The sequence below is a fragment of the Ornithodoros turicata genome, chromosome 2 (assembly GCF_037126465.1).
Source record: "Ornithodoros turicata isolate Travis chromosome 2, ASM3712646v1, whole genome shotgun sequence".
Taxonomy (NCBI): domain Eukaryota; kingdom Metazoa; phylum Arthropoda; class Arachnida; order Ixodida; family Argasidae; genus Ornithodoros; species Ornithodoros turicata.
The window spans coordinates 131,986,845-132,011,853 of record NC_088202.1 but is presented as its reverse complement, the minus strand read 5'-3'; the positions used below and the strand labels follow the sequence as shown (position 1 = coordinate 132,011,853).

The 25,009-nt window shown below is 43.9% G+C and overlaps 2 protein-coding genes across 4 annotated transcripts in view; one reads left to right on the top strand and one right to left on the bottom strand.

The window, feature by feature from the left end:
- Window positions 1-436: 436 nt before the first annotated feature.
- Window positions 437-9,958, top strand: LOC135384058 (uncharacterized). The gene is made up of 6 exons (XM_064613307.1): window positions 437-501; window positions 889-1,077; window positions 8,517-8,591; window positions 9,039-9,188; window positions 9,521-9,665; window positions 9,758-9,958. The coding sequence occupies exons 2-6, from the start codon at window positions 976-978 to the stop codon at window positions 9,799-9,801; spliced, it is 516 nt and encodes a 171-aa protein (XP_064469377.1). The 5' UTR covers window positions 437-501; window positions 889-975; the 3' UTR covers window positions 9,802-9,958.
- A 7,029-nt stretch (window positions 9,959-16,987) lies between these two features.
- The window catches only part of LOC135386154 (semaphorin-5A-like), a 132,176-nt gene continuing 124,154 nt past the window's right edge, over window positions 16,988-25,009 (bottom strand). For all 3 annotated transcript variants that reach the window (XM_064615917.1, XM_064615916.1, XM_064615918.1), the window contains 3 exons: window positions 23,527-23,709; window positions 19,504-19,671; window positions 16,988-18,934 (listed from right to left, as the gene is read on the bottom strand). In XM_064615917.1, coding sequence (XP_064471987.1) covers window positions 18,588-18,934; window positions 19,504-19,671; window positions 23,527-23,709 — 698 coding nt within the window. In that variant the 3' untranslated portion in view covers window positions 16,988-18,587. The remainder of the gene's footprint in view (window positions 18,935-19,503; window positions 19,672-23,526; window positions 23,710-25,009) is intronic.

Sequence of the window (25,009 nt, the reverse complement as noted above, 5' to 3'; positions counted from 1 at the left end):
CTTTAATTAGGGGATTTTGGGCAAAAGGCGAGATAGCAGAATGGGAGACAATCTTCGTTGAAACTGATTCTATCTTCTAAAAATCCTCAAACGAGCGCGTGCTGCGAAATATCCATCGCCGAATTTCGCCACGTAAACGAGCCGAAACCAAAACCGTGCGCCTCAAGAGAAGCAGACCAAAATTTTCGTAACTTCACGTTGCGTTTTTCCTTCGGAAAGTTCACGGTCGTATGTACTGCTTGCGACATACGTGTCTGAAATCTCCAGCCCGTGGCCCAGCAGTCCCCTACCGGCGGTGAGGCGCGCGAAGGAGCTGTACCACTATCGCCTCCGGTGGGAAGCCGTGTAGTAGTAGGTCTCCTGCAGAGTGGTATATAGAGAGAGTTTGGCCATCTTTTGATCTTTTGCCGCTTCACGGGGGGAGCCTATTTTGCCGTCAGAGTCGCTGCTGCACCACCTCAAAAGCCGGAATCCAAGCGAACTCCGCTTATCAGCCAGCAGGTAGGCGCCATTTTGATTCAGTCCACGGACTGGTCGACAGGTACGTTTGTCGCGCTCAATGTAATCTACCAGAATCGCCGGCTTGTCTGCGAGCATCCCCATATTCCAGATACCTTCTCGCCTGTGAATCAAAATGATGGGTGAGTTGTCTAAGCCTAATTCGATTACGCACGAATACAACAACGAAGTGAGAAATTGCTCGGTGTATTAACTCGCTATCAAGACAACGTCTGTTTCCTACTGGTTTTGGTTAGAGACATTCAGCTGGTACATCGAAAGTCAAACTTCGCAGTGCTACATTAATTGCCACCCGTTTCTCTCTCTCCCGCAATAAATGATCCGTGTAACATCCCGACAGGAATCTAACTCGGACAATTCTTGAAACAGCCGCGACCGGACATCCTGCGGACACAGATCCTGGGACGCCCATGTATCAGGCTCCCAGTGATATCCGAAGGATATAGATTTCCAGAGATGGACTTTGGGATCTGTTTCGGACGTCCACAGGAGAAAGTGTTCTGTCCGGGAAACGACTACCAAGCCGAGTTTGCCTGGGAACGCCTGTCCCGAGAAGAAGTAAGGTACTTTAACAAATACTTCGCACGTACTTTTATGATTACAAATATAAGATTTCGTAGCACATCGTGCATGTTTTGGTTTCGTTTGGCGTGCGCTTTGAAATCGCGATCTTTTGCTGTGCGAAATGTTCTGTTACAACGCGGGCAATTTGACGCTTCAGATAACAAGCAACATTTCCTATGGCACAAGAAAATGTACAGGCAGTATTTTACGCAGCAATCTTCTGTCCTCTCAGGATAGTACGCGTATAATCGTTTCCTTTTAGCTTGGGACGAGGCCGTGACTTTAGTGATATTCTGTTCGTGTTCCGGGTTGATAATGTTATCACAGCCACGCACAATTCAACATGGTAAGTACATAGCGCGGCATTTGGTGACGAGTGCCTACACCCTTTAGTTGAATTTTCCTTTACGCTGATAATATTTTTCCAAAGGCGCAGGATCCCAGGGTACGCAATACATTTTATGTCCTTCTGCAGAATCAGTATAGTTAAACGCTGAACATCGCTTATTTTTACGTTGAAATCACGCTGACCCTATAAGACTCCAGCAGAACTTCGAACCGGAAGCGTAAATCCACGTGACATTGCAACTTCCCTTACGTCATTTTGACAGGAAGTTGCAAACCACCCATTGGCCCGATGCCGAATTAATTACCGATATAGTTCGTTATCGTTTTTCAAAGTTGGCGCACTTCAAACGTCACGCGGTGGCACGTCAAACCGTTTCGGTACGATGGGACTTCATACAAAGGTAACCATCGGTCATGGCGCGGGAACTCATGACAAATCTCAGGGAAGCGATGCATTTATCTCGCGGTATGGAATACCGAAAATATTTGATCTGCTAGTTAGGTCAATCGCTTTGCGGCTCAGATAGATAAGCCTCCCACGGCGAAGGTCATGCGTTCTCTTTTCGGTTTCGCAGTTACCCATGTTTCGAGACATCTTCGTTTTAAATAGCGGAGACTCCCGAACTAACACTTTTGCTTCAATCTGTCTGGCATTTTATTTTATTTTCTAGTACACTCCCTCCTCTACCTTGAAGCAAGAGCAAGGTCGGAAGTCGCCGATATTCCGAAACAGTCTCTAGTCGAAGTAGCTAGGGTCAAGACCTGAGGCTTTTGCTTCAATCTGTCTCTTTTCTGGTACACTCCCTCCTCTGCATGGAAGCAAAAGCATCAGGTCGGAAGTCGACGACATTTCTAAGGTATTCGTTCGAAATATCGGGGACTCCCGGTTTGAGACTTCCGAAGTATCCCGAAGCCCCACTGAAAGCACGGCCATTCGTTTTGCCTGAGAGAGTTCCTGAGCCAAATCATCCCCTTTATACCTTTCTGTTTCAGGTGCATGTGGTAGACAGGGTGTTTTTGGGCAGGGGGATATTGCGTCAAATTCGCGGAACTTCCCCAATGAAAATGACAGCCTATCGTGCCTATTCAGGTTTGACCAAGAGGCAACTGCGTTTGACATTGACGTCAGAGTGAAATAAGCAGGCTTCCGTGCATCGTACATTGGAAAGGAATCCTGGACAACGCGAAAGAAGGAGATAACTTGTAGAAATGTGAACTGCCTCAACTCAGTCTTCATTTATTTATTGTTGTTGTAAAATATATGATTAATTGTTCAGTGTTGGGGGTAACTCAATCGTTACTGTAACTAAGTTACTCTTTTGGTAACGTTTAATTTAACTCGTTACTTTTGAGTTCTAGTAACTTCTTGAGGAATTCGCCCTCTTTTTAAAGTAGCACAGAAGTCATTTTTAACACCCAGTTTTCTTCCTATAAAACTGTTAAGTAGGCCAGTAAGATGCACCATGCGAAGTAATTTACACCACGGAGTCATAATTATCGCAGAAATTGAATTTAAAATACGCCGCAAAAAGTGACCGTGCGCAACGGTGGTGAAGAGCAGTACCAGCCTGTGATCTGCCTGGAACCTCGCGCTGAAGCTATAAGAAGAACGCTCGCTGATTGGTCTAGAGAAATGTTGTCTGCTACTCCGCTGTCGTCTGCTACTCGGCTGTTCGGGGTTCCGATAAAGCCTTTCTCCTTGCTCGGTAATGCTTCGGCCGCTCCTTCTCTCCCCAATTCTCCGGGAAAACTGGCAAAACAGGTTTACGGCGGCAAAGGGACAAGGCGCTGACCCCCACTGACCGGCAAACCAGAACGAGTGTCCTTATGCCGTCATCGGTGACGTGCCATCATACCTCCTCATCCTCGTTATAGCTGGAGTGGCGAGTTAAGGGTGAAGGCGCGGAGCTATGTTTATGTGAGCTTTTTCTAGGAAACAAATTGCACACATCAAAACCTTTCGCGCTATTCGGTATAATGACACACACACTTTCATCAGATGTCTTAATCTGAAATTGTTTTGGATGGCCCTCTTTAAGTAGCTTTGAAACCCCAGTTTCCAAGTTCTTTTTGTGAGATTCTGGTGCACAAATAACGCACGCTGCGTCCTCCGTTTCTGAGACGACAGCCATTCGCGCATTATCAAGAATTCCGCGTTATCGGCATTTGCCGAAAAATACCGAAAAACACCCGGCGAATATATTCCTGGAAGTTCGCCACATTCCGAAAAACTTCGAATTACACTCTTGCATATGCTGTTACATGCCGAAAATGGCGGTACCCTTTTCTTCCTCCTGGGCATCACATTTTAGTTTTTTTCTTTACCTCGTTTCCAGGTTGAGAACATCGCCCCGCAGAGCTGCTGGCCTTTAGTTTACGGAAAAGCCTTCCCTTGCAACACTTTTGTTCCTGGGTCTAGGGAGTTCAAGTACACGTGCAACACTCCTACAAAGGAAATGAAATTATTTGCGTTCTCAGTGTCTTCCTACTATAAGCTGCCCTGCTTTCATGAGTCATTATAGGTGCCGGTTTTTCAGCATCCACGTGACGCAAACGCGCTAAAATACCAAAGCTATCCGAAACTGAAAAAAAAAAAAAAGAGCCGAAAAACACCCGCCGAATCTCCCCAGGAATAAATGCCGAAAACGTGGAACCCTAATTGTGTATCATCAAAGCGCCATAGCAGGTCAAATGCTAATAGTCCCTTTCGATTTTTTGTTTGTTTCGATAAGTATTGTTGGGTGCGAAAGCACGTGAGTGTTTCTCACACGTAATGCGACGCGATCGATGTGGAATATTTTGGGGCTCGAATTCACCCGTGTCACCAACCACGATCCAGAAGTAGAGAGTTCTCATGTGACGTTACATTGTAGTAGGTGAGGCAATTAAACATAGAAGGACAAACACAACACAAGCCTCACAACACCCAGTTGGATACTTCAATTGAATGGAGATATTTGAAGGAAAGACACCGGCAATGAGATTCGAACTCACACCCTCAGATTGCCTGTGTGAGCATAGAAATCTTAAAGATTTCTATGTATCTGAGTGACTGCAACAACATAAGTGCAGGGATTTCCCTACACCCCCCTGCATTTTTGCAACCCCCCCCTCTGAAATTTCCCATGTGACCCCCACCCAGCTCGGCCACCAGCACGTTCTGGTAGAGAGTCCGGCGCAGCGAATTAGATCCTGCACTGCCAAACCTGGACTGTAGGACCACAGTCATGCAGATGATCGTACCATGCATTTGTCCAAAATAATTTGAAAGTGACTGTTCAATGCATATATTGCGCGCATATACGAGCAAAAATGCGTGCGGGCACGCAAACTCAATGTTTATCATCAAGAACCATTTTCGATTTGATTATGCATCTTAATGTTGAAATGCCGTTCATAATGAATATGTATTCTGATGTACTGTGGTCTAACGTAATAACATGTACAAATAAAACGGGAAAGCTGTGCAGAGATGTCACCCATTGTGCCACGATTCTTTCCGTGACTAAGAAAAACTCTTTAAGTGGAACCTTCACCAAGCATACCCACCCCCACCCCCTTTGAAAGTTCGGCACGCCCCCCAGCGGTGAATTTCTGGGGAAATCACTGCATGAGAGAGAATGTGTTGAGGGTGAGTTCGTGTCCCCGTGCACTCCAGCGTCCCCCGTGTACTCCAACACGCCTGTAACCGTGTATTCACACGAGCGACATTCCCCCAGAAGCGGAAGATACGAAAAGCGTCATAGCTTTCTGCTGTCACGTGAGCGCGACCGCTCAACGACGTGTCTTGGCGTACACTGCTAACCGTGGGGAATGTCCTGCTACACAGCCACAAGATATTCCGTAGCAGACGACAGGAAAACACGCAGACGGTGTCGTCTGCTAAGTGTCGTCTGCTAAATGCGCCAGTACGCCACGCCCGTTATTGTGCACCGTGTGAATGCTCACATAACAAGGGACGGAACTTCGTCTCTGTAAGCAGTGTTTTTTCTTTTTCTTCCACTAGAATATTCCGTGAGGATGTCGCTCGTGTGAATACACGGTTAATGGGACATTGCTTTGGCTCAAGAACCCAAACAGAACAAAACCTCCCGGGGTGTTCCTGTGGATATCCTTTCACGGAAATTCGGATCTCCCTGGGAGACAGACATTTTCCCGACGGACGTCCCCCACATCTCCGAGTTCGGACTTTCCACATATATCCGTCGTTTGTCCTCACAGGATGTTACATGGAGATGCTTGGACATTCCACGGACATACTTATGTACATGCACAGGTTGTGTGGATATAAAAACATCCGTAGACGAGAAAGACATTCATCATCAGTTTTCGTAGAAATCAAGATCTTTCTTCCTTGCCATTTTGTTTTAATCCGCGCCTCCGCACCTTTTAATTTATGTTGCTCCTCTTTCTTTCTCGTACATGCCATGATGGAGAACGAACGCAGCGTTTCAATAAGAAAGAAAGATAATATATAAAAGATCCGAGAGGACCACCCAGTCCCAGAAACTCACTTCGAAAAGCGGTGCAATTTCCTTCCAAAGAGAAAACAGATACTATATACTGCTTATCTCGCGAGCGTCCCCATATTCCAGATACCTTCTCGCCTGTGAATAAAAATAATGGGTGAGTTGTCCAATTTTAATTAGATTACGCATGCATACAACAACGAAGTGAGAAATTGTTCGGTGTGTTAACTCGCTATCGAGACAACGTCTGTGTTTCTTAGTGGTTTTGGTTAGAGACATTCAGCTGGTACATCGAAAGTCAAACTTCGCAGCGCGGCATCACCACCCGTTTCTCTCTCTCCCGCAATAAATGATCCGTGTGACATCCCGACGGGGATCTAACTCGGACAATTCCTGAAACAGCCGTGACCGGACATCCTGTGGATATAGATCCTGGGACGTTCATGTATGAGGCTCCCAGAGATACCCGACGGATATAGATTTCCGGATATGGACCTTGGGATCTGTTTCGGACATCCACAGGAGAAAGTGTTCTGTCTGGGAATATAGGTTTCCACAGCGACGTCAATCGGTGATGCACAATGACACACATAACTGTGGTGTGGATGGTGAGGCCGTTTGCAAAAGATGTAGTTACCACGGACACTCGAAAGAGCACAGGTGAAAAGGAAAGGCAATACTGGTAGTACAGAAGAGGGTGGGGTTGCTCACCGCACATGCACGAGGCGCAGGCGCCACGCGCGATTACAAAATTTTCAAATCGCGCGCGTTTGAGCGATGAGGTTCCCACGTGGAGAAACAGGAAAAGGGGAGTCGACATAAGGGTATTCGAGAAAAAAGAAAAACGTGTGGCAAGTGACGTATGAACAGGAGGTGAGTTTAGGTCTCTTTAAGCCTCGTAAAGGTCACCTTGCTAGAGCAAGCCAACGAGGAGTCCCTGTACACGCCACTTTCGCCGCCCGACGATGAAACTTCCCAATCATAATCACAAAATAACGTTGATGCTGTCGTTGTTCGGTACGCTACTACCACAACGCTACGATCACACCTCTCCATGAATTTCGAAAGTATGCAATGCAGGCAACTGTAAAACCGAAACCAAAAACTAGCAGTGACGTCACACGGCTGGCCCGCTCTTCTTTCCTTTTAGCTAACTTACCCTCGGAAATGCACAAAAAAAAAAAAAAACAAGAAGGAACGCCTTGCCATGACATATAGGTATGTATGTGGGCAACATTCCTGGAGTATAAGCAAAAGCCTCAGGTCGTGTCCAGTCGTGCCTTCGTCGTTGTCGCATTCGGCCATTCGGCTAAGCCGCTAAGCCCTAAGCCAAGACAACGCTGGACAAGACAAGAACGCTTGGTTTTGTGGTAGTCTAACTCCGCATTCTCGGTTGTCGCAACTTTTGCCGGTATGCAATACTATGTCATGCGTTTTTGTCCAAAAACTGCTCATCAGGGAGCGGCTAGCTCGTTTTACCGAAAAATAAGATGTAAGGAAACTGACACTTGCGAATTTTGCGTGTAGCATTGAGTTCATAACCCCTTCGCGGTCTCAGTTATTTATCGAATCATGTAGTCAGATGGCAAAGTCAGGTGAACCTTGCCACCACTTCAGACTTGCTGAAATGAGGCTGAGGGTGTGTAAGCAGTGTAAGTTCGGATGCAGGTGTAGTGTTTGTGATACGAAACTGGCATTTGTAGCATGCGGTAGGCTAGAGTGAGGTCGTAGGGTCGTTATTAAATTCAAGCCAGTGAAACTGACGTAACAGGGCCACATGTTGATTTGGCTTTATTGGTTTGGAGTTTTGTGGCATCGGCTACATATGAAATGCACCAAGCACCGACGAATTAACGAACAAATGAAATGTAAAATTCGGGCGGCCAAGCCTTGTGTCTAGTGTCTGTCGTGAGCACCGTAACTCGTAGCTATTTAACTGAGTTTATTTGGCAGGTTATGATGCTTAGCGATGTTTTCTTACTGCTCTAACACTAGTGAAGTTAATTTAAATGTCAGATAGCTGTGTACAGTCACAGATACACCAAATAATCCATATCCTTAATATATACGACAACTTTCCATTTGTCACAACAAGTTCATGTCTGAGCACAAGAAATGGGGAAGTGGTAAAAAAAAAAAAAAAAGAAAAAAAAACAAGATGGTGGAGCTGGGCCAGGGTATCTGGACCCTCACACCCCATATATGCCCCTGCCAATAATTGTGAACCCTTCGAATGAAGAACTCGCTCAACAAAGAACGCAGGATTGTTTCATAGCAAAGTACAGTAGGAGCGGCACTCATGGAGTCACTGAGTCACATTTTTATTATCTTGACGTTGAAAAGCTGCTTTATTTTGCTTTATTTTATTGTCGGAGCGACACATTTGCTAGTGTATTGTAGCAGGCATACTGGGAACTGTAGCAATAGTGTGAATGCATTAGGAGTTTTTCCAGGCTATATTGTACTCATTTGTATTTAGCAGAAATATTGCAGTTCTCCTTAGTCCCTTTCCACTGTTACTGCTTCACAATTTATATCGGGGATACAATTGATAATGCACTCTCTTCACCTCTCTGCTTGACGTGTACATAATAGGTCATTCTGTTATACGACCAGGTCACAACAATGTCATATCTGCTCAGAACCGCTCTCCGTCGACACCCATTCAAGCCGGCTCTGTGTATGTCTTCAGTAAGTACACTGTATCATATAAAGAAAACCAAGCATTGTTGTGCATTTGCTGTTAAAACGTACAGACCGTACTATTCTATGTGTAAACACAGAAAAAGACTAAACATTTTCGGTCGCATTGCAAACTACAGATTCATCCATGGAGATGGTACAAAAGCGCACAGTTCATGTCTCCTTGTCTAATGTGATGACATGCAGGCATTTTTTGGGCCAATACTTGTTTTGGTTTCAGTCCCTGGCTTGACCGTTTGGTTTCGGTTTCTCCGATGCAAAAGAAGCACCATTTTTGTGTGTGTCATGACATACACTACACTTACTTTGAGGAAACTTTGCAGAGTCATTCTGCTTTTGGGGACTTTATCGGATGCATGCAACAGTAGGAGTGTTTTTCGGACTGTGCAGAACTCCATTACGAGCGGACTCAACGTCCTGTGTCATGCCTTATAGTGTTCGACAGAAGCGGCAGAACCAAAGCCCATCCCACCCTCGGAAGACCCAGCAAGGAAAGGGCAGATAGCGAAACGTTATCCTGCTTATGTTCTACTTGAAGAAGGCAAGAAATATGTGTGGTGTGCCTGTGGTCTGAGCAATAAGCAGGTTGGTATTGCGCTAATGGGACTTCACAATTCAATTTGGGCGTTTTATTCTTGTGACTTTGTTACAAAAGTGTTGTATTCTGTCTTGCTTTGATAATTTGTTTTGCTAACTCGATAATTTGCTTTGATTTGATAATTTGATAGACTGGGATGCACTTTTCTTTCAAGCACTGCACGTACCCCTGCCTGTGCAACCCAGCAACAGTTGTTCATAGCAAAACTACTTGTACATCTTGTTGCTGCATTGCACATTGCAGAAGGGCCAGCAAAAACATGAAGGATTGCCTCACACACATTACTTGCACCTGGTGTGACTTTTATTAAACGTTTCAGCCATTTTGCGATTCCTCCCACAAGAAGATGGAGCACCCGATCAAGCCCATACACTTTACTGTAAAGGAGACAAAGAAGTACCTTCTCTGCAGGTGCAAGCAGACGAATAATAGGCCGTTCTGTGACATGACTCACGTTAAAACATGTAAGCATCCTCGTGCTACTTGTATAGCTGCCTTAGATTATCATTATGGAACGTATGTGTGACACACACTCATGTGCATATTATATTTGCAGTCATCCCCGAATCTGTCCGCTCAAAGTTGAAGATAAAGCTGTGAGCTGGAGCTGTTCGTAGGTCCCATTTGACTTCTCAGTTTTTACCTGCCTTAGAGGAGTAGCCACGTTCCTGTTTCTCTGGTGTTGCCGACAGATGCGTTCCTCAACGGGATATTGCTGTTGCCTTTTAGACAGAAAATAAAGTTGACTAATCAAGTAGGCTGGCATGCCACGTGCAAAATATTTTAATAAGCTTAATTCCAAAGGCTGTAATGTAACTATACTTTGATGCAGTGATGGCCAGTAGTTAACTACATGTAGTTAAACTACTAGTTAAACTACCTGATTGTAGAAGATACGAAGGCAGAAAAAATAGGCGATGTCAAGTTGCCGGTGGTGAGTAAATCAAAGAGTGATATTAAACGGTAGGAACAACTTATTTATTTACACATGGTAAACAAGACTTTCGTGCACGTAACCTGAAGAAGTGCAGTCTCGTGCACGAAAGTCTTGTTTACCATGTGTAAATAAATAAGTTGTTCCTACCGTTTAATATCACTCTTTGATTTACCTGATTGTAGTTAAAAAGTAGTTTTCAACTACTTGCAGAAATGTAGTGGCAACTACTAGTTAAACAACAATTTTAAGTAGTTAACTACAGTAGTTAGGTTACTGAAGGTGCCAACTACTTCCGAATTTTGCCGCAAGCTTTACGGCACCATTGTGCTTCCGACTTTTACCTTGAGCTACTTGTTCGATGAGAACGGAGGTGCAGAGCAATTGTGTCGTGCATGTGTACTAAATCTTCACTTTTAATGCTTCTCTAGTGAAGCCTCATTTGCTGTGAAATAATTCTGTAACTTCGTTTATCGCGTAGGCACAGAAAGAATCCTGCCGCAAGCTTTGTATTTGACGATCGTAGCAATTGCTTGAACATAAGTTTATCATTACTTGTGATTCATATTTGGGTGTCCAAGAACACTACAAGGGATTGGTGTTGATGGACAACGTTAAGTAGTTATATATGTAATTGAAGTACATTGCAGTAGTTGTAGATATAGTTAAACTGCATTGCAGTAGTTAAAGAAGTAGTTTTAACTGCTCCCCTGAAAAGTAGTTGAACTAGTAGCTAAACTACTCAATCGCAAAGTAGTTAGTAGTTATAGTTAAACTACTGTAGAAGTAGTTAGTGGCCATCACTGCTTTGATGTAATATGCACGATGTATCCGAACTATGAATGGATTATTAGGGAACGGACCCAAGTAGGGTCCGTAGCCAAGTAGGGACCCAAGTAGTCAAGCTATTCTGACCTCGATATACGAACGGGCGTTACGAACGTACAGAGGACAGGCCAATGGACCGGAGGATAATGAAAGTTCCTCGGTACATGCTGCCAACATCAAACATACAATGTCCCAACGCCACTACGTTCCACAAACATGATTCACCATTTCCTGAAAGAATAATTCAGGCGTTTACAGCCAGTTGTGAGTTTGGACCAGGTCTCCGAGATTGAAACATATTGCCGTTCCAAGAGAATTAGGCGTTCAGTCCTGACAGCCGGTGACAAGCATGATATTTGCCGTGGGAAACAGTCTCATCTGCGCGCGATACGGTACTTTGAGGACCGGGTGCATGAGTCAAGTGTCAGACTTCTGTCATCTCTTCTAAACGGGATAGGCCCTGCAGAAAGTATGGTGCAAAGCACAATTACGCAGTATTTTCAAAAATAAAACTTATTCAAATCAATTTGCCGTGGTTTTGTGAGGTATTTGTGCACTGCACACCTCGGACCTCGATTTACAAGTACCTCGATTTATATTTACAAATACCCTGCCAACCCTGCCTGAAATTCGGGAAGTTGACTTCAGCGGAAAACAGTAGCCATCCCTTTTTTCGGGTTCCCGAGCTGCTTCGCGACCCTTCGCTGAAGCTGCCACAACCCACAGTTTGGGAAGCACTGTTGAAGACACTATGGTACATATTACCGTGCTTACCAGCGTAGGTGCCAAGGGTTGTGCTGAGGTTTTACTGTCACCATCTTTTGGTCGAACGTTGAGTGGACTGAAGGCGTTCAGTGCGAGACCGATCATGCAGAACAGTATTGAAGTGTCTAGTGTGGGGGACTATCTTTTTCTTAGGTAACCAATGTTCTCCAACACGCCCCAGTATAAAACAAACATAGTCACAGAGAATACAATCCAGGCAGTGGGACATTAAGATAGGGGAGACTGGTGTAGAGATGCGAAGCCCCGGAAAAAAACCTGGAAATTTTGGGGAAAAAAACAGTTTTCTTCGTTTTTTTACCTCATCTCCGGAAAAATTGCCCAAAATATCCAGGCGACAAAATTCAAAAATGTTTATTTTCTTGCCTTCGATGCGTTCCAACCCACCAACAGTGCCTTAGGTGCCTCTAATCCGCCAACAACCACCAACTTAGTGCTCCGTCTGGCCGCTCCAAGCGATCGCCATCGCGTTCACATAATGTCGGAGCTCTGGTCGGAGTGGACGGGTTGTTTCAATTACCTATCACTGAGTAGACAGCAGTCTCATGGGATGCTCTGCTCTGCATTTATGCCTCGAGGGTGAACACTACTAAAGTTTCTAGCTCATTGTATGCTGTGGCTTGGCCGGCAATGCTTCGACTCAGCAGTAACCGCGTTTGTTTCCATTTTTTCAAATTTTTCTGAAAAAAACCTCGAAAAAAAAAACGTTTTTTTTTTTTAGCTTGAAAAAAAAACGTTTTCTTTTTTCGAGCGATCCAAAATTTCCGGAAATTTTGCATCTCTAGACTGGTGAAGTTTGTCTCCCCTGATACATTGCTGCCATGTTGTCAAAAATGCATACTGCAAAGACATGATGGGCGGTATACGTAACCATGTACCTAGCACGGATAGCACCGTATTCATTCACGCACAACACGAACATGCGATAATGCGAAGCGGAATTTTCACATTCCCATGGGAGAAAGTTTACGACTGTATGTGCTGCCGGATGCAGGCAGTGAAAAGTGAACCTTGCAAAGTGCTTCAGTGATTAAATACGTCACGTGTGAAAGTAGTGTCACGGTGGCACAACGCGTTAGTTGCACCGCCTAAGTGTCTCTGATATCATGCACACTGACGGTGCCAAAGAGGAACACGTGACTCATTGATGCCAAATGTCGAGCAATGCTGTGCCCGTTGCATCAAAACGTGAAAGCGTATTTGCGACCTGCCGAATAACTCCCAAGATGCAGGACGTACCAGCTTCCGGGACAGCTTGCCGTTGGAGTGTGATGCTGCGTGACACTTGCCTTGGCAGCATTTTGTATAACTTTTGTTTTGAGTACCATGTGTTGGTAGAGCTGAAGCAGATGAACAAAGGCAAAAGGGGACATTTTACCCTTCGTCGTTGCTTGCATTATCGGTTACGAAGTGCCGTTGTACTCAAGTACCTGTGTAGTATCGCGTATGATGCTACCACCAGGGGCTTCTCGAGGCAGGCACGGGGGTCCGGTGGTGTGAACCGATGCTGGGCCTGGTTAGGGTTGTCACCAGGCCGGTTATTTGCTCGCTCTGCCGGTTGCCGGTAGGAAGGTGATACCGGCAGCCTTTTGCCGGTATTTGTGACTCAAGACCTTTCATATGGGCTTTTGCGGGGTTTTCCCTTCAACATTCCACTACAACTTGAATAAATCTGGAGCATATAGACCCAACTCCGCAGTCACCAGTTCTTTCCTTAGTTATTCATTATAATTATTACGCACAGGAACACATGTTTCCTCGTATTATCTTGAGCTCTCTCTCTATCTCTCTGTTTTCTGTGTGTGGTCTTCCACCCCTCACCCACTTCCCTTTCCCGCGAGCCTTTCCTCCTTTCCCTCTATTCCACCTCTCCCTCAGCCAGTATTTTTCACTACGAAAGGTGGCAACCCTAGGCCTGGTACAGAAATAATGGAAGTGCGAAAAAAAGAAAAAAAAAAGAAAGCACCATGGCCAGAGTTGCGTTTGCACCACAAAACACCAAATTATCAGCTACAAAAGAATAAAAATGCTTCAGCAGTACGACAAAATCTTTACTACGTTATACTCACTGGTGGCCAGTAGTTAACTACACGTAGTTAAACTACTGCTTAAACTACCTGATTGTAGCTAAAAAGTAGTTATGACCTACTTGCAGAAATGTAGTGGCAACTACTAGTTCAGCTATCCACTAAGCTAACTACTCTATTTCGAGTTGTTAACTACAGTAGTTAGGTTACTGCAGGCGCCAACTACTTCCGATTTTGCCACAAGCTTCGCAGCATGATTGTGCTTCCGACTTTTACCTTGAGCTAGTTGTATGATGAGAACGGATGTGCAGAGCAATTGTGCCGTGCATGTGTACTAAATCTTCACTTTTAATGCTTGTCTAGTGAAGCCTCATTTGCTGTGAAATAATTTTGCAACTTATTTGTGCGTGGCGCATTGATCTGTGACGAAGGAGCCCGAGTGTAAATCTCTTACATGGTCCATCGTATGATCCATGTAACTTTATAGCGGAAGCTTTCACTCCATAGAAAATATTTCCGCAGCAAGCTCTTTTGTCGGCGCATAATATACAAGAAGCAGGCAGTGGATTTTACGACAGTATGTGAATTAAGCGACGTAGGCACAAGAGTGTATTTTAAATATTATTATCACTGCTTGTGATTCATATTTAGATGTCCAAGAACGCTACAACGGATTGGTGTTGATGGACAACGTTAAGTAGTTATAGATGTAGTTAAAATATATTGCAGTAGCTAAAGAAGTAGTTTTAACTACTCACCTGAAAAGTAGTTGAACTACTAGTTAAACTACTCCATTACGAAGTAGTTAGTAGTTATAGTTTAACTACTCTAGAAGTAGTTAGTGGCCATCACTGGTTACACTACACTTTTGTGTACACACCTCTTTTGTACACATTCATTATGAGTACAACACTGTTGGTTAGAATACTGTAAAGATATAAACAGAGCATAAGGTACATAGTTAGAAACTTATAAAACTATGTTTCTTTCCTCATTTCTGGCGAACTCGGAAATGTTATCTGATAAGTCAACAGACTCTGCCGTTTCTTTTTCGATAGACGGAATTGCATAGCGCATTGGATAGCGCGTTGGACCGACGCTTTAGGGGTGCTATCTTTGCCACTTTAGTCCGTGATGTTTGCTTAAACAGAGCGGAGTCCCATATATGATATGTGTAGTAGTACGATCGTACTTTAACGTGCTTCTTTTTTCCAGGTAAAATGGAATGTGCGTTACATGCTGATAATTTCGATATTTCACAGTGTGTATAAGTAAGGAGTGACTTTTTCAGGTTAAATACTTGTCTCAGGTTTGGAGGGGGAGGGGGGGGGGCGAACCGAGAACTATTTTAATATCTGTAATTCAGGGAGAAATCGGGCGATAATTGTGCCTTCGGGTGTTATCGTCCTTCCCTAATCTTATTATTATTATTTGTTTCTTGTGGGTGACACACCAGCGGTAATCCTCGAAGGCGTAGACAGTGCTGACACACATGGTTGTATTTCTGGGAACGTAAGTGACCCATTTGTTACATGTGTTACACGTGGCAACCTTTGTTCGTCTTCAGTGGAAACGTCACTTGAGGATTTCATAGTGACTGGAATTCGGGGAGAAATTGGGTTTAACCCGAGTGGGTCGGAGGTCAGTTCAGGGGGAATAACCGGGCAGAATCAGGTTTAACCCGAAAATGTCACTCCCTACGTATAAACATGACATAAAACGTGCGTTTTGAATCCATCTCCTGGTGTGACAACAAGGAGTATGACTCTTCCTTAGCTCAACATGTTGTTTTATGAAACCTTTGTCACATGGGCATGTCGCAACTTTTTAAAAATCTCGAGCTGGGCAGTACCGGTGTTCACTTTTCACCTCGTGGAATCCTGCAAAGCTACTGTTGGCACAATTGCGGAATAACTTCGAGTTGTTTAATTTCTAGCACAGGTTTGAATGATTCACAGTGCTTTGTGCTTAGCTGCCTTCGAAGCACCCTAATAGCGTACGCATATTTCCTTGCTTGTGTGGTGCGGTGAGGGGGCTTCGAGTGTTCATGCCAGAGAGACCCGCGCCTGAGCTCCTTGGCACCTTGGCGGGGTATTGCCGGCATTGAACGGCGTGTGTGGTGTCAGCACACAGTGAGCACACCAACAGAGAATAGTAACTTCCCGCGGAAGTAACGCGATTCAACGAGTGTGCGGTTTTGCGTATCGAGTGCTGAAGATGAACTGATGAAGATGAAGTGCTGAAGATGAAGTGCGGGAGATGTAGCAAAATACTGAAAACTTTTGGGGGCCTCTATGAAAGATACTACACGCACGTCTCCCTCAACGTAACTTGGCAAATGTACCATTTGGAGTCTAGACATCCAACTTTTTCCTCAACGTTAAGCAGCCAGGTGCACTTATTTCCAGTTTCTTGTCAGGTTTCGACGCGTCAGTTTCTGTAAATCGAAGCTTGGTTTCACCTAGTATTACATAAATCTAGTGGCGCTACATGTGACAACTGCGTATAAAACTACTGAGCCTCATTTTCGAGGAGAACGTGAAAAAGACCTCATCAGTCTTTTTTATAAAAAGCACCGCATACTAGAACTCAATGGAAAACATTAACTTATGACCAGACCGCTGATCTGCATGTTTAGCATGTTTTTTTTCCTGCGTATGCACAACTTCCAATAGAAGATATGTGCATGCCTTAGGGCCATTCGAATGCAATGGTACGAGTTTTGACACACATGAAAAAGCATATTTTGCAGGTTAGGGCTTGGTTGGGTTTACGTTGCATGCTTTTGCGCAAATGTTGAAGACGTGGGAGAAGATAAAAACAAGACGTTGTATGTGTTGTTTAGATAAATGTATAAGATGTAATAAGATGTGTTGTTTAGATAAAAACGAGACATGATGTTTCTGCATTTTTTGTTGCATATTTGCGTGCATATTTCGTGGATTTTGAGTCCATATAAATCCATAGTCTGAGAATGACAAGGGTTTTGATTGACATGTAGACGCAGATCACTGAGGAGAGATACGCACAAAAACGCATACAGGAAAGATCAGAGTTACTGCAGAAATGCTGTCCACGTACGTAGTCGCGGCTTTACCTCAACCCCAAAATCCCGTCCCGAGATTGGCACGCAACAGTCCCGAAATCCCAGGATTGAAGAAGTGGCCCGCGATTCCCAAAACTAGTTGTGATAACGTAAAGAAATAGACCACTGTACATTACACAGCTTTATTAAATGCACTTGTAAAGTTGTGATGCCTTCATAGTGAGCATAAAAGCAGGTTCTGTCACGTGCGGGCAACCCGAACTGGTGCTTGAGATATGTTCTTTTCATTGCTAGGCTAACAAAGACAGAATGCACCTTTCACAGGGTGTGTTTGGTTAAAGACACTTTTGTGGGTGGAATTTTTCCATAAAAAACTGTTATATTGGAAGGAACTGGTAAAATTTGGACCCTTCAAATGCATCGCAACATTCTGTACAACCACCTGCTCACAACATAGAGTTTTCCGACTTAACAGCGTAAGAGCACATAAACATTCTTTTGGCACTTGACAGAGAGTAGCAGACAACAATTCGTTTGTTCTTTGTGCCACATATACAATCAATATGTTCACGTAGTATACCTTTTTACTTTGTACAATAAAAGAGGTTCATGTTCATGCAGTATTTACATATGTAGCAATATTCTTATGTACAAATTTGGTGTGATCAAAGCATGACGACAAGTGTAATGTGGTTATGCTGGTCACAGTATGAAGAAGGCACGTAGATACCACAACATACGACACAAAGACACATTCACACACAGTTTTCCCGAAGGTCACCACGCACTCCACATTTTTTTTGTCCAGTTGCTCCCCGCTGAAATAGCTTCACACGCCTTCCTTGTGACTTCTTGCGAGTGTTTTTACACATGTTCAGAAGTGTTCTCACAAATGTTCTCGTGCAGTCTCTTCAGTGCACATAACACACAATACAGTCTCAGTTCACGGGTCTTGGTTCGGTCCCGATAGTACACTTGGCGCGGACAAAGGTCCACACATTTATGGCACTTCTCGAGCTGCATCAAAGGTGGAGAAAAAAAATAAGAAGGAAAAAAATCACCGAAAATGCTAAACTATTCAGCCTTGATTAGAAATATTTTACAACTTCTTCTATCAAAAATATTTGGCAGTGTGCAGAGCAGTTTCTTTTCTGCATGAATTGTGCTGGATTACAGGCAAGGCTGGGGTAAGGATGTACGTAAACAACACAACACCAGGTGTGTGCCTCTGCACACATCCTGCTCTACAATTCAGCATAACAGTGAACACAACCTGGTGCTACGACAGTGAGGCTGCCCTCTAACCGGGTGAACAACCTTCAAATCGAGCCTATAATTTTTCTAAAAACGACAAGTTTTCGTTAAAAAATTTAACGTATCCGTTGAAGTAGAAGCATGTTGTCTCACTTTGAAATCTGTGGTGAAAACACAGCAGTATGTTAGCCATATCTTAGCATCTCCAGCTTCAGACTGGTTCATGCACGTGAGTTACGCTGAGAAAAATAGCTTCTTGAACTGATGTGAAATATTTCCGGTGCTTGCACTTTCATATCCTTTGACTGCCCTTTTTTGACACTCTCTCTCTTTATCACGCTTAAGTATACTCTTTTTCTTCATAGGCACGGCAGAGCACATTCTTCTGCCACCTGAGACTAGTTTGTCACCTGGACGCATAATATTTATCCGTCAAACATTGCAAAGTGTTAGGACCTCATCTTTCACGTTGATTTCGCATCTAACACGCAGCTTGAATCGAGGCTTTCGATGTTTAGAAGTTCTGGTCAGAGTGTATCTGAGCTCGGAAGCCATTGCGTTTGATGGTGGCCTCTCTCTGTAGCTTGCTCGGCGATGTTGCCGTCGATGTGAGTGTCGAGAAGTTGTTTTTGTACTGTGACGCTGGAACGTAGGTATTTCCTTCAGCTTGCACCAGTGGCATGCCCAAGTGCTTGGGACTGAGGGGGTCAGAATGGGTGCGTTTCTTCATGTACCAATAGCAGGCCGCAGCTCCCACAAGGAATCCAATGAAAACCGAAACAGTGCATGCTGCCACTAAGTGCGCGGGTCGAATACCAGTTCCTTGAGCGCAGGACTCCCGTACGTTTGGTGTCAGTGGCACTAGAGGAAGAACGAGCAAAAAAAGAGGGTGAGGTTCACCTGTAAGTCGTAGGGAACATCCCCATTTTTTTCTTTATCACACACATCACCATCACCATCATCATCGTAGGGAGAGCATAGATGTGAAGAAAAATATGAAAATCAGTATATATGTGTAGTATGTGTAGTGCAACATGTTTGATGAAGTTTGGTCTTTGGAGAGGTCTTCTCACATTCAATTCTAGAAACTAGTTAGACATTGGACAGGTCCATGTTTCTGTTGTTTGCAGTGTTCCTTAATGTGTAAGGCTAAAGAACCATGTCTGAGTACTAATGTTCTAGGATCATTTCTCAAAAAAAAAAAAAAAAAAAGAGAGAGAGAGAGAAAACAGAAGGCTATTGTGTGTCTCCATTGTCTTAGACTTGCAACAGGAAAAAAATCCGAGGCTCTATAAAAAGCAAAAGAGAAGGAAAGAAAATATGAAAAGCAAATATTTGTTGTGTGTCAGAAAATATGTACTTTTTTTGCTTTGTGCACTAGACCCCGTACTGCACAGGTTACGCATCTTTCGGCAGAGCTCAGCACTTACTTTCCTGTCCCGCAACGCACATGCGGCTTTCTCGTGTAGAGCCTTTGCACTGCTCGGGCGCTGGGTTGAGGATGATGCATGTCCTCCGTCTGTGTTGCTCGCCGCTGTGGTCACAGAGAGACCACACCGACCATTCAGTCCATTCGTCCTCCTGGGGATTAGGGAGTGCTGCAATGGGAAAGTAGAGCCATCCGTGAAAGATATGTAGGGGCCACGTACAGTGTAACTTGTTTCCAACAACACTGAGACTCACAAAATGTGATCCTTTTTGTCTCGGCGTTGTGCAGCTAGTATGGACTTTCTCAAGTTTGGAGTTTCTCAAGTAGCGTAATTTCACGCATATAAGCAGCACCGCAGATAAGTCGCGGGAAGCGTTTTGGGGAACGTTTTGAAAATGTTCTGGCAGATAAGCCGCACTCGCAGATAAGCCACGGGCAATACGAGACGACTGATTTGTGCGACAAAGGAGACCATAGAGAAGGCCACAAACCCTATGGTCCACTCCGGGGTCAGCATAGTGTGCAACAAAGGAGGTCAGGTCTGTAGAGTTCTACCGAGATCAGATTGTGCTTGTTTTGCGTTTGTCATCGATTGATGAGTCAGCGGTCTTCCAGAAGACATGAATCAGTGTCGGCACTTTCGTTAAAACTGCTTGGGGGAATGCACCAGGAAGATCAATTTACTCGAATGTAGACCCATCCCTGTTACGCACTGTCCGTGCATGAGCAGGGCAGTGCTGTTCCAGAGATACTGTCAGCCCTTTCGTTAAACCAGGCGTATGGGAAGATCACCAGAAAAAAATGGTCATCAGATAAGCCGCACTGGTGGATAAGCCGCAGAGCACCCGGGAGAAAAAAAATCATGCATAAGCCGCGGCTAATACGCGTGAAATTACGGTATATATACTGGAATGCGCAACAATATTCGTCACTTGGCTTCCTGTCGCATGTTCGTAGAGCCCCATTTGTCCTCAGGATCAAGACTTGACTTTATAGCTCAAGGTGCATTTGAAAGGATAAAGGAAGCCTCAATCAATTCTGTCTCAACTGTTCCAGTAACTGCTAAATGGCAAATACATCTCTATGGACGTGTGCTGGTTTAATGATTAGAAGACTTTCTTATTCTTCGACCCTCTGAAGACTTGTTTAAGAACGTGATGAAGACAACGATGGACTACACAGAAGTGGCATTCAGCTGGGACTCACGTTTACTATGAGTAGGCATCTTCACAAGGAGGCTGACTCCCCAAATCCCCATGAATCTACACGCTCTTCTAGCCTTACGTTCACTAAACCTCCAACGCTGTTGAAGCATATGGAACTAAAAGTAAGTCAGTGAAAGCTGCCATATATTACATGGATGTGAATGCATTGGGAAAGCAAGATGTGCTATGAATTCCAGTGAGCAAAGCAATTTTTGCTTGTAATATAGCTGTGTAATATTAGTATTAATAGTATTAGCATTAATAGTATTAATATTGCTGTGTAATATAGGAATATACAGAGTTCCAGTGCGCTACGAGACTAGGGACTGGGACCCTATTTCCGTATTATAATGTCCCAAACAGTTAGTAATGTATGAACCGGCCCCATACTTTTCGTTTTCGTCCCAGTGCGTCACAATTGTCACAAAAATTGTCACAAAAATTGTCGAAAAAATGTTCCAAAAGCCAGGATTCATCACGAGTATAAAAAGGAGCATACACAGACTTGACAAAACAATTTAATTCAGACGTTTCGTCCCCCATACGGGAGACATCATCAGTGTCTGCTGATGTCTCCCGTACACTGATGATGTCTCCTGTATGGGGGACGAAACGTCTGAATTAAATTGTTTTGTCAAGTCGGTGTATACCCCTTTTAATACAAAAATTGTCATGACTTGCATTTCTATAACAAGTCATGTCTGCACAACCTCACAAATGGGGCAAGTCTGTTTCAGACTTGTAGAGCAGAACATGACCCTTGAAAGACTCAACCATGAACATGCAAGCTAATGGCACACTCATTCATCACCACTGCATCACGACAAATTCTGATAGAAACAGTACTCCTCTGTGAAGGAAGGACAAAAGCACTGAGAAATGAGCAATGAATAGACATAGTTGTGTAACTGTTCAGCTGTTTTCAATGGGATACATGTACCAGAAAGGTGTCATTCTGATAAGATGACATCATATCTCATCTGAGTGTTATCATATCTGAGTGTTACAACCACATTAAGGATGCTTGCATACTGAATTGTACATTTACTAACACACTACACATAGTACAAATGACATAATGGCTTTTGAGTGACCAGAAAAAGTTCCATGCAGAGTCTCTTACTTACACGGTAATTCACAGGCTGGTAAGTTTTGGCAGCTTTCTATGTCATAGGAGTCTCCCACACAAGCCCCCGATTCGGTGCCTGAACCAGGCTCTACCACGCACGTGCGGGTTCGCACCCTTGACGCACCACCACCACATGAAGCCGAACACTCACTAAAGTCCGACCAACAGGACCAGAAGCCTTGGTGGGAAGGAGTAACAGGACCAGAGACGTGGAGGAAGAGAAGGAATGGGAAACAGAAACAGCAAAGTTGTGCACCCGACACCAAAAAAGAATACTCCATAGTAGAGATGACACAAAGCCAAGAGGCATGCTTTTTCAAGCCATGCATTGAAGACAAAGCTGCATACTCCTGCGGGGCACGTTCGAGCTCACGATTGCCGACGTATACATTATGAGGTGCGCGAAATACGAGCTAAACAAATTTCAGACAAGGGGGTTACAGACAGAAGCTACAGTGAAAAAATATTTAGAATAATAAAAATATACGCGAAAAATTTTTTTAAAAATGCGAAAGCGGGTAACTATTTAAATATATAAAATATATAAAATATTAAAAAATATATTAATTTATATAATAATTATAATATAATTATAATTTATATAATTTATTATATATTTTTGAATACATAAAAATATATAGATATTTAAGTATAAAAAATACCTATACAGTAAACAGAATACTCCTTGTCTTCAATTTTGGCAAACTATGGACAGCATGGTACATGTACCAAGAAATGATGGTGCCATCCTTTGATAAAATGCTGGAACTTAGAAATGCATACAGAAGCAGTATACTTTCATCCTACTGTGGCATTGAAGTTCTGCATGTAACATTCCACAGTGATTAATGCACTGGGAACTTATTAAATCAAGAGATCTCTAGTAGCCACAAAAAATTTGTCAATTCTAAAACTAGCCAGCATTTTTGTTTCAAAGAATTCATCTGTCAGATGTTGCACTCATTAAAGTCTTATGACTGCATCCATAGACACTGACATCTGTGATGTACTTAAGATGCGGTGCGACACCATAGGTGAAGTAAGGTTGGACTCTCGAATTTCTGCCTATATTTCTGTAGTGGATTTGCAAATCCTGCTTAGCAATGCAGTGTAAGCTGTTATTTGTAGGTCCTGTGCTCAAGCCAAGCAACATATGCTCTGTCAACGGAAGCATAACTGCCTGTGCAAAGTCTCTGTGCACATGCGGACATGTTGAGGTTAGAGTGAGGTTAGAGAGGTTGAGGTTAGAGCACATACAGTCAACAGCGTACATGGATCACCCAAGGAGAGAATCCCATGCATTATGGTAGCATAATGATAGTGGTGGAGATAGCAAATGCATGCAGCATCAAGGAAGTGCAGGTGAAATGAAGTTATCTCTGAAGAATGAGTTAAGAGGAATGAAGATGCATTTGTAAAGCTTTTTATTAGCTTCAAGGTGCCAGGGACGTCTAATACTTGCATGTCATATAAAATGCATTTCAAAGCTGCCTCTCTATTCTCGATTTTGTGGAATCACATCAAGTATAGCTACATTCCCTTCTCCAGAACAGTCATGCAAAACAGACAGACAATTCCATTCATTCAAGCTCGTACCCATGCTTTCAGGCCTGTGCCGACCCTGTGCCATGGAACAGCATATCCAAGATGCAGTTATGGCATCGTGATAGTGTTATAAGATGCAACTCACTCAGGCACTCGTGTGTGTTGCATTCACGTTGCTCTTTGGAGATCCCTTGGCATTCTGATCCAGATCCAGATGGCCGTGGGTTGTCACAAACCCGCTCGCGATGCTGCACCCCTCGGCCACAGGGAACGGAGCATTCTGTCCATTGCGTCCACTCGGACCAGTTTCCGTCAATATTCATGTACGCTGTGAGAAGTTGGGTGTAGTGTTAGATACTGTCACTTTGAACACAATTTCTGTGCAGAAATTTATTGTGACAGGCGTGTGTGCAATGATTAATTATTGATATTACATACTCCACAGCTTCACAAATTGCATAATCAATTAACCAAACTTCGTTTCTACAAGCCATAATACAGATGTACTTAACAAGAACTCTTGCTCTAACAAACAACACTCATTTGCTTTCACTTGCCACAAATTCAGCTTGAACTGGTACCAGTTCACTTTCCAGTTGCCACCAGTCCAGCTTGAACTGGTACCACCAGTTGCCACCAGCCCAGCTTGAACTGGTACCAGTTCACTTTCCAGTTGCCACCAGTCCAGCTTGAACTGGTACCTGTTCACTTCCCAGTTGCCACCAGTTCAGCTTGAACTGGTACCACCAGGTGCCCAGTTGCCACCAGCCCAGCTTGAACTGGTACCAGTTCACTTTCCAGTTGACACCAGTTTGGTACCACTTGCTTCCAGTTGACCACCAGTTGGTGCAAACTGGGAATGAACTGGTACCAGTTGACTTCCCAGCTCATTCTTTCGCCTGGGTTTGGACAGCATTATGCAGTTCTGCATGTAAAGGTAATCTTGGTCGTAATTTGTTTCCGTAGATATAAAGGAGTTGGCCAGTAGCTTGCTATTCCTTGTTAAACAGCCTTGCACTTTTGCCTTGTCATCTGACAGGGCCGGATCCGGGCCCTTGGTTTGGGGGGCTGTTTCTTTGTCGGAGCGTGTAGTGGGGGAGGGGAGAGAGGGAAATCCAATGTATAAACTGACGTTTGTGGGGGGCGATTGCCCCCTCCCCTGGATTCACCAATGTGATCTCAGCTGTATGGGGCTGTCCATGCCGCAGATAAGCTATGCACATGTTTCTTGTGTTTAAACATTACATAGTGGTGAAATTCTACACCATAATCAAAAACGGAATTCCTCGCTAAGGTGTTGCACTGGAGAAGATATACTGTCTGGAATGCACTTAGCGAACGTGGCCAGCAGACAGGGATGGGCAGTATTTAAATACATTGTATTTAAAATAGTATTTAAATACAGGCAAGAAAAATGTATTTATATTTAAATACCGTTTTAGGCGTATTTATATTTAAAATACACTTAAATACACATATCTCATCCTCCCGTATTTGTGGGCTTCTCTCGAGCTCCACATTGTTAGCCTCCAGCAATGAAGGGTATCCTGGTTAGAGGCTACAGGTCACTCATCCCGTGGGCCTGCTGGCAGCAGACTAATATTTCTAATCAGTATATCTATTAAATA